The 19714-nt window shown below is 39.1% G+C and overlaps 1 protein-coding gene across 1 annotated transcript; it reads right to left on the bottom strand.

Moving 5' to 3' along the window:
* Nucleotides 1-2482: 2482 nt before the first annotated feature.
* OCIAD1 (OCIA domain containing 1) lies at nucleotides 2483-19464 on the bottom strand. Its single transcript, XM_057431060.1, has 8 exons — nucleotides 19326-19464; nucleotides 18462-18546; nucleotides 14582-14635; nucleotides 14086-14133; nucleotides 9455-9584; nucleotides 7127-7335; nucleotides 5511-5660; nucleotides 2483-2687 (listed from the first exon to the last, which is right to left on the bottom strand). Exons 1-8 carry the CDS (start codon nucleotides 19374-19376, stop codon nucleotides 2650-2652), a joined length of 765 nt encoding a protein of 254 aa, XP_057287043.1. The 5' UTR covers nucleotides 19377-19464; the 3' UTR covers nucleotides 2483-2649.
* Between the last annotated feature and the right edge of the window lie 250 nt (nucleotides 19465-19714).

The following is a 19714-nucleotide window of genomic DNA, read 5'->3' as shown; positions in this document are numbered from 1 at the left end:
AGTAACAGTAAGTAAAGAAGCAGCAAGTATTAAAACACTGATATATAAGCAGCATAGTAGCTGGTATCCCTAACGTTAAAGAGAGCAAATGCTTTAGATCACAGCTGTTAAAGCCATTCCCCCTTGTCCTGTTAGTTACCAGCATACAAAATGAGCATTCTCCAAACACTGTTGTTTGGGAGAGCTCAGTCTGAAACAGGCATCACCTCTTCAGCATTTAAATGGCAAAGAGTTGAATACTCTGGTTGCTGTGTTTGTCCTGTACTTGCTGGTCTCCAGTCACTATTTTGTCAGGAAGATGAACACACACATAACCAGAAGCACACAGCAAAACAAAAATACATAGAGCAGCATGCACACAACACTTGATACTGGCAGTGCTGCTGCAAGATGCAGTGCAGCAAATGCCCGAGACTGAAAGGCAGAGAATGGCCAGAACAGGAGGGTTGGGCCAAGGTTCCAGTGTGGATATTAAGTACTTGATTACACGTGAGTTCATTGGCACAACAGTAACGTTCACAGCCAATGTCAAGAAATAGAGGAAGTCTCACTTTTCAGTGTCCACATTGCAGAGGTATTTACAGTAACTCAGTCAGCTCCCCAGATGACCATTCACTTATGCAAATAAACAACTTGTACTACAAGCATGAGTTAAGATTCCTGAGAAAAACAAGTTACTATATCCTTATATTCATTTACTTGAGAAAATAAAGTATTATTCCAAATCCCCCAAAATAATGTAAAAGAAAGAAATACTTCTGTTGGCAAGCTTATTGTTCAATAATTTGTCTTTTAGGTGTTGCTACTTCCTCAATGCCATAAGCCTGCTCCTGCAAAGTTTTCTCACTTGGAAACTTCTCATTCATCCAAAATTTTCATTCATTCAAAACAAAAAGCATTTCTTGATTTTAGAGACCGAAAACCACCACCACAGGCATCTGCTCCTAGTTTATCATCTAAATCTTCTGCCTCCTGTTACTTGCATAACTCACAACTAAGACACTTTATGAGCAGTTTCATGATTAATCAGAGAATCATAGAATGGTTCAGGTTGGAAAGGACCTTAAAATCATCCAGTTCCAACCCCCCTGCCATGGGCAGGGATGCCTCACACTACTAGACCATGTAACTTAAGGCTCTGTCCAACCTGGCCCTGAACACTGCCAGGGATGGAGCAGTGCACTAAACCCCACAGCAGGAGAGTTCTGGCAGACTTCATATATTTTCAGAGTTCTCTCATCACAGGCACCAGAACCACTTTCTGTAAGTTAAATTTTTGATACAACTTCAAGTTATCCCGTTAGCACATTCCTTTCCCTTTTTAGAAGATGAGTTTTTCTGAAAGCAATCTTCCTTGTTTGATTACTGTGAGTAGTATGTGGCTCTTTGAGCATCCCATCTTCCTTCTTTTCCTCCCCATTTCAGCTGACGGCTCTGTACCTCCCCAAAATAATCTTCTCATTCAGGCTGCTCTGCTGCAGGACCACTAAATCAGAAAGGTCTTTGAGAATTTTCAGCTTGGTAGGTAAGCTGTTTTCATCTCCATCAAGGTTTTCAGGAATGCTTTGATGCCATCAACTTCACATTGGTTTTGCTCCCCTGCAGCCAGATCCCCAAAATAAATGCAACGCTGTGAGATGCAACAGCACAGGCGGGAATTTGAGAATCCCTCATGGAAGACAGTATTTGGATTGAGACAGAGCAGGTGATGCAAATATCAGGAAATACTCCTGCAGTAGTTCTGCTGATGTAACTCTCTCCTTACAGGTAGTAATGATGCAGTATCCCACCGATTAGGACCTCTTCTCCATTAACATGGGGGTTTTGTCATGATATGCACAAACAGAGAAATACGACTAAATCCACAATACGCAATATTAACAATCAAGATATGATTCAAACTTTTACCACAGCCTGTAGTAAAATGCAGCTTAAATGCAGCTACTTTCAATATCTGCAGTTGCATTTGTTCACTTTCTTCTGGAATAACTGAAGAGGCCCAGTGTGGGCAAGTCAGAGTATTGGTCTGAAAATACAGCTGGCTCTTTGAAACAGTTCTGTAGCACAGTGAAGTGTGTTTGGTAGGTCCCTCCACCCTTTTTTCCCAGCATAGCTAGCTATTATTCCAGATACCGCGCTAACCAATCGTGACACCAGTTTGAAGTCTCCAGCATATCACTTTCAAGACAACACAAAGTGAGAGAGAGGTGAGTTCTACAGGTAACTTTTAATGCAAGTCTTGGAAGTTTGAGAAGATTCTGATTTTTCCCCCCTTCCCAATACAGGTGATTGCATTTGTTTACATATATTTTTACCTTCTGCTATGCATTTATATTAGTTATTGCAAGTTACCCTTTTCATTCTTCAACAGGAGCACAAATGGTTTATAGCCATGACACCTCACAATAGACTCGCTTTCCATTTATGCAAAATAAAAAAACCCCAAACATTAAGCCTGAATGCTTGCTTTCTTTTTTCTTTTTTTTTTTTTTTTTTAAATCTTCTGGCAAGTCAGGATTTTTTCCTCATTTATTAAAAGCTGTGCCTGGCAGAAGACACCAAAAATGCTCATTCTTGTGACTAATCTAGATGAAGTTCAAGTGTTCAAGTCAGCTGACAGATCATTTTCTTCAGTTCTTCATTCAGCTCTTACTCATCCCAGGTATCTCCATATTTATTTACTTTCACTAAAGAAAAGAAGAAACAGTAGTCACATATGATTCAATTTAACTGCAAAAGTTTATCTTGCAGACTGCCAAAAAGTATGGTGAAATGCATGACCATCTGAAGTGGTGAGCGGGGAGAGTGTCAGTCACAGCACAACAGACATCCAATTAAAGCTACTTTGGAATAAATGGGGAGAAGTTTGTTAATCGTTCTTCTTTAATGAATTAATAGTCAAGAGGCCTACTGTGCTAATTCCCGCTCTACAGGATTTGTAATTACTTGGAAACAAATGTAACATGTGGATGAAACAAAGACAATGGGAGGAAACAGGCAAGGAATGTTACAATAAATAACGTGGCTACATAATCCAGTTACGTGCACAGCTGGATGGATTCAGGATAGTTAAAAACACGTTCAAAGACAAAAAGAAATCAGTAATCCCTACTAGGAAACTACTCAGCCATTATTGTTTGGCAGCTTCCTTTAGTATAGGAGTGATTCAGAGTAAACCAAAACCAGGGTACTGGTCTTAATGGATTTATGCAGAAGTATGTCACAAGTAACTGAACAAGGACCAGAAAGTGAAAAGAGGGTCTCTTGAACATGAGCTGCCAACTGGTCTGTAACTGACTGCCATCACTGATCTACATGATCCAGTAGGAATGCTGGCACTAGTTAGGGACCTCTTTATACTTGCAAGTTAATTACTAAACCCCCTGTTTATTAATACCCATCTGCAGTAGAACCAGTGGAACAGAGCAGAATGCATGGTCTTTGTTTCAGTGAGATGTCAGCAAACTTTGCATAATGCACCTACAAGTCTCTTGTAAGCAGACTAATACTGCAACGAGGCACAACGAAATCTCTCTCAAAGCACAGTTTGATTTCTATTTACCCTGGCAGATAAGCAGGCCACACTCATTCCCTGCAAAATAGTCCAGTGCAGGTCGCTATGCAGATGCATATATATTTGTATGGCTACAAAGAATGGTGCAGGCACCAGCAGATGGAAATTAGGCACTACATAAAGCTGCTTTAAGTGTTGTTTGGCCTTCCTTATGTCCTTACAACAAAGGGCAGAAACCACTTTCGATTTGCTAGTCTGGTTCCTATGACCAAGGTAAGAGGATGAACAAAGGGGTAATGACTCAGGCTGTAGGAAGAGGCATACAACAAGTAGCATGTCCAGCGTGACACAAGAAGCTAAATCAGATCTTAGCCGCAACATCAATAGAGTCCCTGAAGTGTAGATTTAAATGTACTTCCACTTGTAAAACATTTCTGAATTGTTGCATTCCCTCCTTACCCTTTTCCCTAAAATTACAAAGAGATAATCTTAAAAGTTTGTTTACAAATCTCATACACTGCTCAGTGTAGTTCTATTCTTAAAGCCTGAGTATAACAATCAAACGAACACAGAAACATAATAAATAGAATGCAATACTTGATCAGTATTTTATAGAGGCCTTTTACTGTTCTCAAATAACTAAGAATAAAATAATGAACACATATTCTCATTTCATAGCCACAAGATCTGCCATGCAATAAGGCAAGGTTTGCAGAGCACTGCTGAAGATTTGCATGTATGGTTTTCAAGTGACATTTCTAGGCTCTCTATTTGTGCAGAAATATCCTGAAAAGACACACTGTGTAAATCAGTGAAGTGTCACCTGACAGAACTTAGAGGCAATCTGAAACTGAGCTTCAATAATTTTTTAACATCTCATCTGGTATAGTCACAAGATAAAAGAAAAAGGCTTTCACAACCTTGAAATAACAGATATAAATCCCTGCTCTGCAGCTGTTTGTAATTTTTACCTCATGATTTTGTAGATCTGTCCGTCCAAAGACGGATGATCTGGACAAAGTAATTCACAAGCATGAAATAAGACCAGCACTCTCTTGTAATCAACACTGTTCCAAAGCTTACTCTTGCTGCTTCAGAACTTTTTGCTTGAGCATACGTTCCTGTACTTATTACCACCTGTCATGCCTAAGAGGAGACGTTAGCTATTCCTACAAATCTTGTTGCAGCATGATTGACAACACCGGACACTGCACACAAACCCAAACAATCCAAGCTGACTAGTTCAGCAGTGTGTTAAACACCAAAGCATTCCTCTGCTAACATCATTTTCACACATGCCACACTAAATTAAAACAGCTCTAGAGCAAGTGATGATGAACTGCTTCTGTGTCTCCTTTGCAAAAAAAAGGACTGAGTCAAAAAGGTGACTGAACGGCATCTTACTCCTCAGGACACTGCAGGCTTATTTTGCTGTGTAAAGTTTTGTTTTTCACTGTGAAAACAAATCTCAATATTGCTGCCAAATACTGTTTCCTTCCTTTGAGTCTTAATGTAGAAAATGAAGCTCTACAAACAATGCCTCTTTAGAAATGCACTAATTCCACATTAAACAACTCATAAATACCCCCCCCTCAAAACCATCAACCATGTGCTGCTCTATTCTGAGAGAACAATGCTATCTGAAGCATGCACCCCCTTCCATGGCTAAAACTCTTCAGTATGGCTCTGAGCTCAGAGAACTCTTTGTTGAAAGAGGTGGCTTGATATAGTCAATAACCCCAAAGTTCTGAAATTTTCAGCCTGCCATTGAGCAATACAGCTAAAGAGGAGTTAGAATTTGCTGTCAGAAGATTGCTGTTGTGAAGAATTAATTTCAAACATGAAACTACAGACCAGATCGCATGAGATCCCTGCAGATACTGTAAAAATAAGCTGCTTAAATGGTAAGCAGAATTAAGCCTTGGGTTTGTAACCGTTCTTAACATTATTGCCAATACCTGAATTGACTACGCATTTCTGTAAATTGCTATATTACCTTCCTTAGCTGGTTTTTCCTGTGAAAACTTGCTTGGAGTTTCTGCCCTTGGTGGTAGCATAACCTCATATGTCTCTCTGTGTTTATTCCTTAATTCCTCATATGTGATGCCTTTTTTTTTACGGCTTTCTTCTGGAATTGGATCAGGATCTGAAAACAAAACAAACATTAAGATACAAGAAATGGCATCACACGCCAGAACTTGACTACAGCCTGTTCCAGAATGCCAGTTAATTACAGCTCAATCCCAAATGAAAAAGAGCATGACAGCTGCAGTTCTAAACGCAGCTGAAAATGTATGTGGTTTTTAATTAATCCGTTCCTTTTGTCCTTCTCATTGTGTTAAGCTGCTTTGGAAAACTGTCAGTTGACTCCTTTTCTTCATTCTACCTAATGGAAATCCTAACAACCATGTGGTAGTTGAAGGATAAAATAGTTCTGGTCACTTAATGTAAAATTTATGATAATCATACATTTGATATATTTATGATTTCTGAACAGAAAGCTAGGTGAAGCTCAAGGGTTTGCACTTAGGCTTTAAATTCTGCTTTCAAGGAACTAGGACTACTTCCATCATATGTCACCCGTTAAACATTTTATCCTTTTATCTACATTTATAATACAGAATCTTGGTTTGATAGTTTCTACCAACTATCAGTTGGTATCTGTATCTATCAACTATCACTATATTTGTGATGAAGTGTAAGTACACATTCACATCCAAGTCTTATAAAAGACTCGTGTGTGTGTGTGTGTGTATATATATATATATATATATATATATATATATATACACACATATATAAAAGCAGTAAACCCCAGTTGCATGAAAGGGCCTTTTTGTGAAATAAAACCTCTTCTATAAAGGGGTTAAAAAATCCACACTAATTCAAAATACAGAAATTTGCATTTGACAGTAACTTCCTCCTTTGTGCCCCATAGAGACCTGAATTCAGAATCCTGTGCTTCCCTGCAATAGCTGAGGACAGAGTTCATACTGAAAGGAAGGGAACAGCTACACCAACCAGTACTTGAAAACCATTTTAGTTCTCTGTGAGAAAATCAGCTGTTACCAGACAGAACGCAATATGCATTCAGTTCTTAGAAGATTTAAACGCTTGTCCCATTATAAAAACCAGTTTAATGTCACTGAATTATAGTGGTATACAGTTGCAGCACCACCACTGGTGAAAACACACTAGCCTCAGAAAGGCCAACAGGCAAATAAATGGTAGGAGACTGTGGTCAATGAAAAGATGGCATATTCACCTTAGCTTCAATCAAACAGAACTTCAAGTCAGGCTAAGTTTTTTGCAGATTTTTCTTCACAACACATTAAACCATGTAAGTTAATTTACAGTCTTTACTTGCAATTAGAGCTACAAAATAAGAACATCCCCACCCCTGAATTTAGATTACAGTTAGAGCACTAAATAATACATGTATTGTGTGTAAAAGCAATTCTGGGAACTTCAAGCTGTTCCATTCAAAATCACTGTATTGAATGATGTATGTCTGCACAGGATGAAAATACAAAGTTTAGTAAGAGAAATATCGAAGAGAAAGGCAAGAGTCATCATACTACAGACTGCTAAATGTTTAAAGACAAAACACACCTTGAGCAGCATAATCAGTAATTCCTGTAGGTGAGGATTCATTCAGGGAAGCACTGAAAGGAATGGGTTCATAACTTGAGAGGGCTCTATCTGTTGAACTATAATCATCTGAATAGCTAGAAGGAAGTGGGTATCCAGCTCTGGGAGAAGAAGATTCAGTATATGACTGAGAAGGCATATCTGAAAATTCAGATTTCCGACTGGATCGGCTGGAAAATAATGAAATATTAAATACAGAAATATTGCAGTTAAAAATGGAACTGTAAGAGTAACAATATGTGCAGTTAAAGCAAATACTCTTTTAAATGGTTTAGTTTCCAACGTGGATTATCATCTTAAAGTTTGGGGTGCAGGTTTTAATTTACATTGCAAAGACCTATACAGTCCCTTCCCCAATACTCTTCCCTTCCTCCCAGAAACTTAACTCACACCTGAAAATCTCTCAACAGAGACAAAAGGGACAATGTATTTCGCACTTTACAAGACAAAAAAAATGACAATCCCTTCCCCCAGGGAGTCTTCAGACAGAAAAAAAATCCACATCAGACACAGATAGTACAGGATGTACCCATCTAACTAGTGGTAGCAGGAACTATAGGTATTTTTAAAGGCCTTTTAGGAAGAATTTGCAATTTAAAACGCTTCATCATTAGAAGCTGCTGTCATTGATCAGTACCAGACAGCAGGAAAGGAGAATGAAGAGCTGTCTTGGGGAAATTAAATTATGAAGGTTTATTGAGTTGCTGAATTCAGCAGAAACATCAATGAATTTTCAGAGACAAAGATAAGATCATCTAAAGAAAATGATGCTTGATACTCTAAAACATTTGCTGCATACTCAGAATGGCCCTGCAAAGCACCACACAACATGTCTCTATTGAGAATGCCACCACTTGGTGCCACTAGAAAGTCTCTAGAGTATTTATTCATTTTTTTCTTTAAGTTTCTGCTTAGCTGTCCTTTTAGTTTCCTATGAAAAACATCTGCAGTTAGTCTTCGTTTTATTCTCACACTAAACATACAGAACTAAGCCACTTTGGTCTCAATTATATTTTTAAAGTATATGCAAACACAGCCTTAGAGAACTGTGTAACATTTTAGCTCCCTACCTATTTTTAACAGCAAATCAGAATTACCGAAATACATTAACTAGTAAATTCATGACGGCAAAAATGTAACGATTTCTCTTGAAGGCTTAAAAAGGCAGAAGATTAATTTAGATTAATCATTCACCAAAGGGTGGGAGGGGAATTATCCCTTGGTAAATAAAATTTAACAGATACAAAATAAGGGGGCATTAAAGGTTGAAGGGACTTATTGGTGCAGCAGATGATGGCATTTAAACAGGTTCTCATCTAGAGTAAACCCAGCTAATGATCACAATGTCTTACTAGAAACTGGAGCAGGGTGAAGGGACAGGTCCAGCTCCAATTCAGCTAAGAATTTACAGTAAATATATAAAGCAGCAATTCCTAAAACTATGTTTGATGCCATAAAAACATGAACATTCCAGAATAAAGGTAAATCTTGCAGACAACACTGCCATAAATCTGAATTTATAAAGTAATTAAGAATTTATTCAAATCCTTTCTAAACATTTACTTAGTGCATGCATACAAGGACTACTCCTCACTATCCAAACAGTATTCTCCCAGTTTTAAATCAAGGCTTTAAGTGAGATATTCCAAAAGGAGTTTGCAATTAAAAACTGCTTGAGGTAGAAAACATTCTGGAACAAAACAGGAAATAGTTTTAAGAACCTGATGAGTTTCTCATATGTACAGCATAATGCTGTTACAGATGTAAAGGATTTAAACAAACAGCAGTAAGTTTGACCGCCATGCTTCTTCCTGCACTGATATTGTTTACTGGGCTCTTTCCTTTGATAAACACTGAAATCATTTCCACCCCCTTCCTACTTCAATCAAACTAAACTATGGGAAAAACTTCTAGAATGCAACACTACTTTATTTCAGTTAACTTAGCTTACTTCTAAACTAAGGAGGCAACTTCTGCTGTCACCCTACTGTAAGTAAATTCCACAGAAAAACATCTTAATTTACAGGGAATACATTTTGCTAAGGATATTTCCTTTTTACTCCTTTAATAATCAGCTGCACGTAAAAAGCCCAAAATGCATGTTTTACAGCTGGCCAAGTGATACAGACATGGCTTCCTCAAAGTGGCTGATTTGTGGTAACAGAGCAAAGAGGGAAGGTACAGCTCTGAAGGTCTTTCAAAGCTGCAAATACAGCTTTGATCTCTTAAGTGTTTAAAATGTCCTATTCCAGAATAAGTTTTAAATTCAAAAGACAACTGAATTCTTACTTAGGTGAACTATGTCTCTGAGCTTGTCGCAGAACATCTCCAATTGGAGAATCCTTCAGCTGCTTAAATTTCTCGCTACAGATGGGCAAGTAGGAAATCTTCCCAGCCATGTATCCACATATTCCAGCAACTTTTTAAAAAGAAAAAAAGAGATGAGTTTATACATTGTAGCATAAAATTCAACATAGTTTTAAAATAATAATTCCAAATAAATTATACACTATCTTGAGTAAAAAATAGTTTAGATCTAAATCAAAACCATACAGTAATCATCTCTGCTTCTTTTGCAGACAAGGAGTACTAAAACCAAACACAACTACAGAACAGAGACACAGAGCAATGATTTACCCATGGCAAGAGCATCAAATGACTTCAGCTAGTACTTGATGAATGAAAGGTGACCCGAACATAAAGGAAAATAATTGCAATCAGTTTTTTCCAAGATCCAGAAATAACAATTAACTATCAAAGGTGCTAAAGCAGTGAGGAATAAAAAAAGGCAGTAAATTCTGCTGATTTATTCCATCAGAACAGTGAGATCTGGAAAAGACTTTCATTAGTATGAAGAGAAGTCTACATAAACTTAGTATTAGGCTCAGTATCCTCTGAAGAAGGTTCTATGATATGGCTGCCGAAGGACAAACAACTGAATTAACTGAACCCTTGCAGTCACTGGGCAAATACTTCCAATTCCATGCATGAGTGATTTTCAGCTGCTAGACAGGACATGAGAGTAAGTGCTCATGACAGCTCTTTCTTGGTTTAAAATTGGTGATTTCCATCAGCTGGCTCCCTCAAGTTTTATAAGTGGGTCAACTGGAGCATGAAGCAATTTGCAGAAAAACTCTAAGAACTCGCCAACAAAGTTTAAGTTGACAAGCACGTATTCCTTATTGTGGCGCTGGGAGACATGAGGGACAGCTCCTCTGAGTGTGTCTTGCTTGAGCACCAAACAAGCTGTGATTATATAGTAATCAAACATACATATTCATTACATTACATGCATATTCATAAAGCTACTTTTACATGACATCATTCTTCTAGAAAATTCCTCCTGCATGTGCACAATAATGTGGTAGTGGTCTTTGGGAGCCCTGGTGGTCGTTTCTTCCTCATCTTCTTCTTCCTCACTTCATCCTTTGGCTGAACTTTAGGTTTGGAAAGTCCTGTTGTCATGCCAGCAAACACTAGTTCAGTTCTAGCTGGTTATTGTAAAACATTTACCTAAGACACTTCTTCACTGTCATCTACTGCAAAGCTCTTACCCATTGCTATTGTTGCAAAGCTACCAAGCTCAACGTTACTTAACCACAAAGCAGAACTGATTTTACTTATTTACAGAAGATTATACTTCATTTTGTATTTCTTTGTTTCAGAAGAAGCATGAAGGATTCAATGGCAATTAACAGAAGTCCTGTTGTTGATTTTGTAGGAGAAAAGGACTAGACCCTTCTTCCTTCATATGCAACATGTATTTTCCAAGTACAAAGACTAAGTCAGGAAAGAATTAACTACCCCAACATTAATCCTCTGAAGTCCTCACAGTGTAGATTACATCACCTGGGAATCAATATAAAAGGTGATTTTACCCTATCCTGCTGTACTGGTACTGAAATTATGATTCCTGATCTAATGCCTGTATTTTCAAAAGGTCAAAATGCTTTTTCCAATGGAAAAGAGAACAGCCACAACTACAAGTGAAGATTGCAAAATGAGAAATATAAAGGTTTAGCTGTTTAGGTAAAAAAAAAAAAAAAAATTTGGAAGACACATCAAATGCTGTAAATACACACAAAAGGAAAAATTACAAGCCCCTTGAAAGGAAAAGCAGTCTAACAAGTATTCAAACTAAATATTTAGCAAAATACAGCTAATCAGCAAGGTGATTACCAAAGCAATGAATGCTACATAATTTGGTTTCTCTTACTACAGAACTAACAGCCAGATGATTCTTTGAATTCAGCATATTAAATTAGATATTGTTGCAGGCTAACATGAAATAGGATGTACGGATCTCAGCCTTCTTTCCCAATAGCTCTATGCTATGTTGGAAGGGATACTGTCAATGTAGCATATCAGTCATGACTAACTAGAAGTTCCATTAAATGGTCAGAGTGCCTACAAGACTACTGAGAAAAGCTGTGAGTAATTCCTATGAGCAGAACATCATCCTGGAATCTGAAAATTCCTATCTAGAAAATGAAATACCTCACAAAATTCCAGATACAACTAGAGCAGGGAAAGATGAAAGATACAGACAGAAAAAAAACACCCTGATTCAGCTATGGTAGTTAGACATAAAAGACCAATTACTGGAATGAGACATAGATACTGCTCAGAATAAGAATCTAAAGACCACAAGTGACACACACCATTACCAAAGACAGACTATTGTAGTCGATAGATGGAGCAGCAATATGCTCAGATCAACGACACCAGAAAAGCAAGAACTGAGGAACTGTCTTACTGTTGTTTACCATCAGCTAGCTATGAGCTAGCAGCAGTGCCTGGAATCACATATGCCCTTCTTTCAGAACTTAAGGAAGAAAAAAAACCCAAGGTGCACTGCTTCCTTTAGCAAGACTTCACTGCAGGAGGAATGTGCAGTTCAATTATGAGCCATAATTTGGCTCTGCCAAACTATGCCCTGGCAATAGTTTTCAGGAAGATCCTGTAGACAGTAGGATCTGACAGCAGACATCATCTGACCTAAGCAATATGAGGATGAAACAAAAGCTGCTTAACTCAGGCCTTTTACACTCCCAACTATGTCCCAGAAAAATCCCCGTATTTAAAATGCACATAAATCACAAGAAGTTACCTACTGAAAGACAATGAAAACTGGAAAATTCTTCTAGTACAAAATGAAAGTCCAGAGGCCTCTAGTGTCCATCAAAGAGGAGAAGCCAAAAATATTCTGGCTTATAACCTTAACATCAAGAACAGTTAGTCCAATCCAGGTGCTCTCTATTTTTCCCCTTGATTTCAAAACTTCATTCTGTTTAATAGGAAGAACATGGCCCTTAACTAGAAATATGGAGGAGCTCTCAGTAATTCTGTTATTTATTACAAATGTCTGTGTTACACCATTGTTTGGCATTCAAAGAAAGCAGGTAGAATTTAGCATAAACAAATGGCGGCCCTATTCCCTCACGTTCATTTATCTGCTTAAACAACACTTCCTCTACTACAAATCATGGGTTTTACCCTCTTCCCACTGAAGTAAACTAAGGGTAACTGGCTGTATCTAGGCAGATTGGCAAGATGGCAACTTCCTGTTTTACTGTCATGTATTACATTGCAAATGTTAATTTATTAATTTATTTGTGATTATACTTAATCCAAAATCATTCATTGCCGTTTTCCTACAATTGTACATACATAATGTCCAGGAAAAAAGGCACTAAAATAGCCTGAATGGGACAAGTGAGATGCATGAATAAAGACCTTCAAATTAGGAAGGGAGGGGTGGCTGTACTCTGGCAAAGTAATTTAAAGTAAGCTTGTACAGTATCTATTTACAATGCTTTTGTCTCAAATTATTACATTACACTTGTCAAGCAATTTTATGGAAAGCCAGATGAATAAATGGGAAGCTCTACCTCTTGACATTGAATAGGTTCCTGCAGTATGAGATGTTGTAGTTAAGGAACGTAGCTAAGAAGCTGCTGACTGACAGAACTAATTCCAGGAAGGCAAAACTTGTTCATTGGCTATATCAGATCATTTGCTCCTATCTTCAGGCACAGTTGTATCAATGTAAGAACTGATTCTCTATGTGCTGGATTCTCTATCTGGGACAGCAAAATCCTGCTTATACATACAAACTGAGGGATGAGGGGTTGGAGAGCAGCCCTGCAAAAAGAGATCTGAGGGTCTGGGTTGATGACAAGTTGAATATGAGTCAACAGTGTACCCTGAAAGCCAAAAGGGCAAACTGTGTCCTGGGGTGTGAGTACAGCATAGCCAGCCAGTCGAAGAAGGTGACTGTCCTACTCTACCCTGTGCTGGTGCAGTCCCACCTCAAGTATTCTGTGCAGTTTTGGGTGCCTCAGCAGAAGGAAGACATCAAACTTAGAATGTGTCACTAGACACTCTAGAAGAGTGACCAAGATGGTGAAGGGTCTTGAGGATGAGACTTACGAGGAGTGGCTGAGGTCATGTGGTTTGTTTAAGTGGAGAAGAGAATGCCAAGGGGCGACCTCATCACAGCCTACAGCTTCCCCAAGGGCAGCAGTGGGATGGGAGGTGTTGATCTCCTTTCTCTGGTGACCACGAGGAAACGGAATGAAGCTGTGTGAGGGGAAGTTCAGACAGGACATTAGGAAAAGATTCTTCACTGCAAGGGTGGTCAGTCACTGGAACAGGCTCCCCAGGGAAGCGGTCATGGCACCAAGCCTGTCAGAGTTCAAGGAGTGCCTAATGATCTGCTTAGTCATATGATTTAGCTTTAGGAGCATGGAGTTGGACTTCATGATCCTGATGGGTCCCTTCCAACTTGAAATATTCTGCTCTACAGAGTGGAGTTACAGTGAATCAGCCAGCTAGTCTCATGCGAACTACATCTGTGTAACAGACTCCAGAACCTAAGGCATGAATACAAGCTGAATTTATATGTTGCTTTTACTTACATGCAACTTTTACAAAGGAGCCAAATCTTGAGCTGTCTCTTAGAACACCTGAAAATTAGGATCAAAGTAATTAGGAATAAGTTATTGAGAATTAAGCTGAAAAACATCAACTGTAGTTACATTTCTAGGTAAAGGTTACTCTTTTACACCTAACGTTGAAGAAAATTCAAGAAACCCAACATCTAAACTCCCCATAAAATTATAAAAAAAAATAATCTAAGAATTAGCACTTTAATCTTATCACACATATTACGACACATACAGAGTATGTTTCATAATCACTAAGATATTGCATTTGTCAAACAACATAAAGCAAACATGAATTTTAATTTAAAGTTTTGCTCTTGATTTTAGGAATTGCAAGTCATGTAGCTGAAGAGTCTGAACTTCTTTTAACTACAATAAGAAACTATATTATTATAGTAACTGTATTAACAGCAGAAATGCATTTCATCTGAGCAAATCCAAATTAACCCAAAGTATGTTTACACTGTACCTTTCTTAATTAAGAAGCTAGTACCAAGCATGCTCACTGCAGCCAGAGGAAAAGCTGTGAAGAAGAAAAGATGTTTAAAATATGATTTTCAATATTTTCAACCAAATTTAACAGAATATGCAATAACACCAGTGTTGCTAGGCCTTACTGAGCTCAGCAGTGTAAGAATGTAAGCATATAATTAACAAACAATATGCATTATGAAACATTCTCGATTCCAGATTTTAAGTCTAACTACAAATTATGTGCTACTGGTTAACGAGTCATCCTGTCTTCATTAGACTTCATGCTTCCTAAAATACAGATGGTCTACAGCTCTAAGGACAAGCCTCCAGGTCTGGCTACAACTGCTCAGCATCCATGTGCAGAACTTTAAACCAGAGAAGCATAAACAGTTCTTCTGGGTGGAAGGCAGTTACATGGAGGCCAGTACCTCTAAATATTTTTCATCACCAAAAGTCTTGATTTTGTTTCAACATAAAAACTTTGGGGAAAGTCTAACTCTTACAGAGATATAAATCAAATTGATTAGAAGCAGGTAACATGTTTTATTCACCAGCAAATTACAGAACAGGGCAGCTTTTTCTGTAGCTTACAGATCAAACTGCACAACTCTGGGGAAAGGTCAGGAATGCAGAGAAGACAACAAACACAGAAGAGCTGCCTATTGATTTTTATCATATTGAAAGATTTCAGGTGGCCAGAAGCATGTGAAGATGGCAAGAAACAAAAGAAATGCTTATTTACAGCAATGATAATTTTGATATTGGGAAGACTGACTGAAACTCTTTGCAAAGACAGCCATTCCTACACAAGATGCAGTGTCATCCATAACAAATATGACAGGAGCCTAAAGTTAATTACATTAAAGATTTAGGTATGTCATAATGAAATTACATTTTATGCAAGTCTGAAAATGCGTATGTAACAAAAAAGCTCAATGACTTTACCTAGGGGAGAAACTTCTGCTATAACAGTAGATGTTTACAGAGCTTATGCACAGAATCTGCTAATTGAGTTCTTGTTTGAAGATAAATGATATTTCTAATAATTTGGACAGCACAGTATTAAACTTTGCAAACTAACAGCTAATTCCTTTGCAAATTCTGACAGATCTAGGTCAGGAATGTAACCAACATTGCAGGGTAAATATGATAGGATGTCACTTTTAAAAAGTATTGGCTACTTGGTTCAAAGCAAGATTACAGCAACACTTCAAAATACAGAATAAAATCTTCCAACCTATTATCGGATAAAACCGTGATGCTTTTGGAAAGCAAGATTACAGCAACACTTCAAAATACAGAATAAAATCTTCCAACCTATTATCGGATAAAACCGTGATGCTTTTGGAGATTTCAGACCTAGATTTTCTGAGCTAGAGAATGACAACGCAGGTTTGAAGCTAAATTGTAAGACAAAGAACACCAGGGGCATGTGGGTTGCTAGAAATAAGAATTCAGAAGAACTTATCACAGAGGACTTCAGTCTAACTCTCAGAGGTCTGAAATGGTTTATAGGCCCTACACAAATATTTTGAACATCAAAGCCAGGTTACACACTTTAATGGAAACAGCTGTTCATAGGTGAGCTTATAACTGACCTGAAACACTAACTAGAAATTAAGAGAGTAATAGGTAAATGAAAATTGGGTTCATACATAAAAACTATTAATAATTACTCAAGTGTAGAAAAAAATGCAGCTTAACAAATAAGAAAATTTCAATGCTTCCCACTGCTATGGGCAAAATGTACTTTCTTTTTTTTTGCTTCAGGAACAACATAAATCCTAGGAAAAACAACAGAAGGCTGATATATGAACAGCCCATAATTAAGGATGGGAATGTAATGATGTACCCTAGTCAAAATCGTTTTATGGAGAAAAAGCCGTATCGATCTGGTTTGATTTTGTTAATAAGGTTAAAAGTACAATGGATAAAACTGTAGATCATAATATGAATTATTATTAACAGCATTACATTTCATATTATATGATGTGATTAAAAATTAGTAATACCAGTAAATCATACATTAAACTGAATTCTGAAATTACTAGCAAGCATTTCTGAATTAGAAGCTGTCACCAGAAACTATGGAAAAACAGAGAGGGCTCACAAAGAACAGGTAAAATCTGAAATTTGAATAAACAACTGAAATTTGAATGAACAACTTGAAAATTTGAATAAACAACTGAAAATGCACAAATGTATAGCAATAATGTGAATAACAAGAACTGATACAGTAAGAAGGGAGGATGTCAGGGCAGTCACACAGGTGGCCCACACCTCTTCCAAAAGGACATTCAAATACTGCGCGTTTAATACAGGGAACACAACACTCCAGGTACATATAATGCAGAACAATGAAACAGAGAAGAGCTAGAAAACAATGATGGGCCGTAGGCTTGCATAGTGAAGTAACAGCACAGTACACAACCCCTGTAAAAAGCATCTTGCAATTACTCTTGTAGCTCTCTAAAGTGAAATATCGCAAGAAACTGATTTGACTGTTCTCAACAGCACCTTCATGTTGCTGCTTCTGTCTCTGTATAAAGATAAACAGGGCAGTAAGTTACATTGCCCATCAAGAACTCTCAGCAGAACACCTCAAGAGCAACAAACAATTCTCTCCCGCGTGTCTTCCAGGAGAGAGATTATCAGTATGCCATAACCAACCTTCACCTTCTTATGAATGAACCTGACTCTTCTCACTTATAAAAATACATGGAAAATGGCTGGATTTTAGCAAACAAGCTGAAGGTTTTCAGGTATCTGAATAAACATAGAAGAGCAGAATGCCTCTTCCATAAAAGCAATGGAGAAAGATAAAGCAGAACTTTGAATCTTTAATTCAAAATCACAGTGCCATAGAAGTTGCCCCTGAAAGGACTGGATTTCAGGAGAAACCAGAGCCCCTGTCTGCTAAATTTGGCAACTCAGCTGCTAAATTCTTCCTCAGTCCTGGTTTCTGCTAAACCACCTATCAGCATCAACATTAATCTACTAGTATGTGACAGAATAGTAGGTAACAATCACATCAGAAGGCTTCTTCAAACCTCTTGACCAGGTGTCTAAAAAACAGGTATGCACTGATCCTTTGGGTTACAGAAGCAATGTTAAGAAGTAATGCAATCAGCTCTCAATGTTTTGTAGAAAAAAAAAAACGCAGCACAACAAAAACCCAAAACCAAACCAACAACCAACAGAACATTTCAAACCAACAGAATATTTCAAATAAATTGAGACAGAAAGCATTTTGTGAAAACAATGCGAGTTTATGATTCCTGTATACTAGCTGTAGTACAGAAATCATTACTGACTGCAAAATCATGGCTTTTATTTGCAGGGGAAAGGTGCCCAAATGTCTGCTCACACACAGACACAGTTTCTCCAAAAACTGATCTGAGTGACTACTTATGCTCTGTACTTAGTGTTCTCCCCAGAAGTGTCCATAAAGACAGAAAGCAATGGTTGTAAGTTACACTATTTTATTCTTGCACTCCAAAGATAACAAAAGTTGAAGACAAAAATAACAAAAACCAGAACCATAAATGAGACTTCATTAATTATAACTATTTTTTAGACTTTTCATAGGCATATTAATTTAAAATATGAAGGGATCAGGTTATAAAGCATAAGCCTTACAAATTATGTTGTGATGTCTACAAAAATCCTGAATCCTGTCCTACAAACTCTTAATAAATAAATGGAAATCCTCCATGGATCAAGTTCTAACACAATGTAACTTTAGACTATGTGAAGCTTGTTAATGAACTGTTGTGATACACTGACACAGGCCTGCCTTGCTTGCTGCCTCAGACAGCAACAAAAATTAAGGGTGGAAGAAAAGCAAACCATGTTCACCAGAAAACTGAACTCACCTCTATACCGGGCACTCTCTTCAGCACATTCCTTAAGGAGTCTTCTCTCCTCCTCTGTTGGTACATAAGCCTTAGGTATTTCCCTCTTTCATTGGGGAAATAAATTACAAGAGAGTGATCAAAAGAAAGGTTTTGGGGGATTTTTCAATTAAGAACTCTAGCTTTCACACCTTGCAGGGCCTGTACTTTCACACAGCTACACTTAAGGAACTGGTGACTTTTGCTTATAGATGTCACATGAAGTATTTAATTTTTAAAACCCAATGGTCCCACAAGTGATACGAGAGAGTAGAAAATATTTTTGGTACAGTCAAATTCCAACTCAGCTCACTCCTCCTCCTTTAGAAAAGCCAGCTTTTGTCCTTGCAACTAGCCCTCCAAATGGACAAAAAACTGCCAGCTCATTAAATCCCTTTCTAAAATACTTGCCAAGGCTTTCATTACACAACGCCTGCTGCCCCTTTACACTTAGTGAAAGCTGGACAGCTGTTCCTACCAGAGGTGCGTGACTCTGCAGCCGCGAAGGCGTGCGACCGGGCGCCCTGCCAGGCTGCCGGCCGGGAGAAGGGCAGAAGCGAGAAGGCCGCCGGTACCGAGGAGAGCACCTCCTGCTGGGCCAGTCCCCCGGAATGCCGCGAGGAAGGCCCTAAGGGCACCGTCCTCGCGGTCCGCAGCCCTCCAGGGAGCTCACGGTAGGCCCAGGCGACACGGTGCCAGGCAACCCCGCTGCCCGGCCAGCGGAGGGCGGGTGCAGGCGGAGGGCGGGTGCAGGCCCAGGGCATGCTGCCTCGCCCTCAGCAGAAACAACCCCACCACCGCTCCCGCAGTCCCCCGCGGGCCGCGCCAACGAGAGAACGACAGTACCTCGGCCGGGTCGCCGAGCTCCCCGCCGCCGGGGCCCGACCCGGCCTCCATAGCGGGGCGGGGAGAGCACTGCGAGCCACCGCTGACCCGGAAGTCCCCGCGACGCTACTGGCTGCGCAGGCCCCGCGCGCATGCGTGGAGAGGCGGGGGACAGGGACGCCCCTGTTAGGCCGCGCCGGGGTTCCCGTTCGAGGCTGGCGCTGGCACGGGTACGGACTATGCGGCCTGCCCCTGAAGGGAAACCTGGCGGAGCGGACCCCGGGGTCTGCCCAGAGGCCGCTGCTGGTTAACCGGGGCCGGGTGTTTATTTGTGCTCAGCAGCGGTGCGTCCTGGCTGGGAAGGCTGCGGAAGGGAGAGAGGGAGGGCGGGGAAGGACCGAGAGGCAGCA

This window comes from Pezoporus wallicus, unplaced genomic scaffold (genome assembly GCF_028554395.1).
Source record: "Pezoporus wallicus isolate ANWC-B61680 ecotype Strahan unplaced genomic scaffold, APGP_CSIRO_Pwel_v1 contig_7684, whole genome shotgun sequence".
NCBI classification, from domain to species: Eukaryota; Metazoa; Chordata; class Aves; order Psittaciformes; family Psittacidae; genus Pezoporus; species Pezoporus wallicus.
This window is presented reverse-complemented; position numbering and strand designations above follow the sequence as displayed.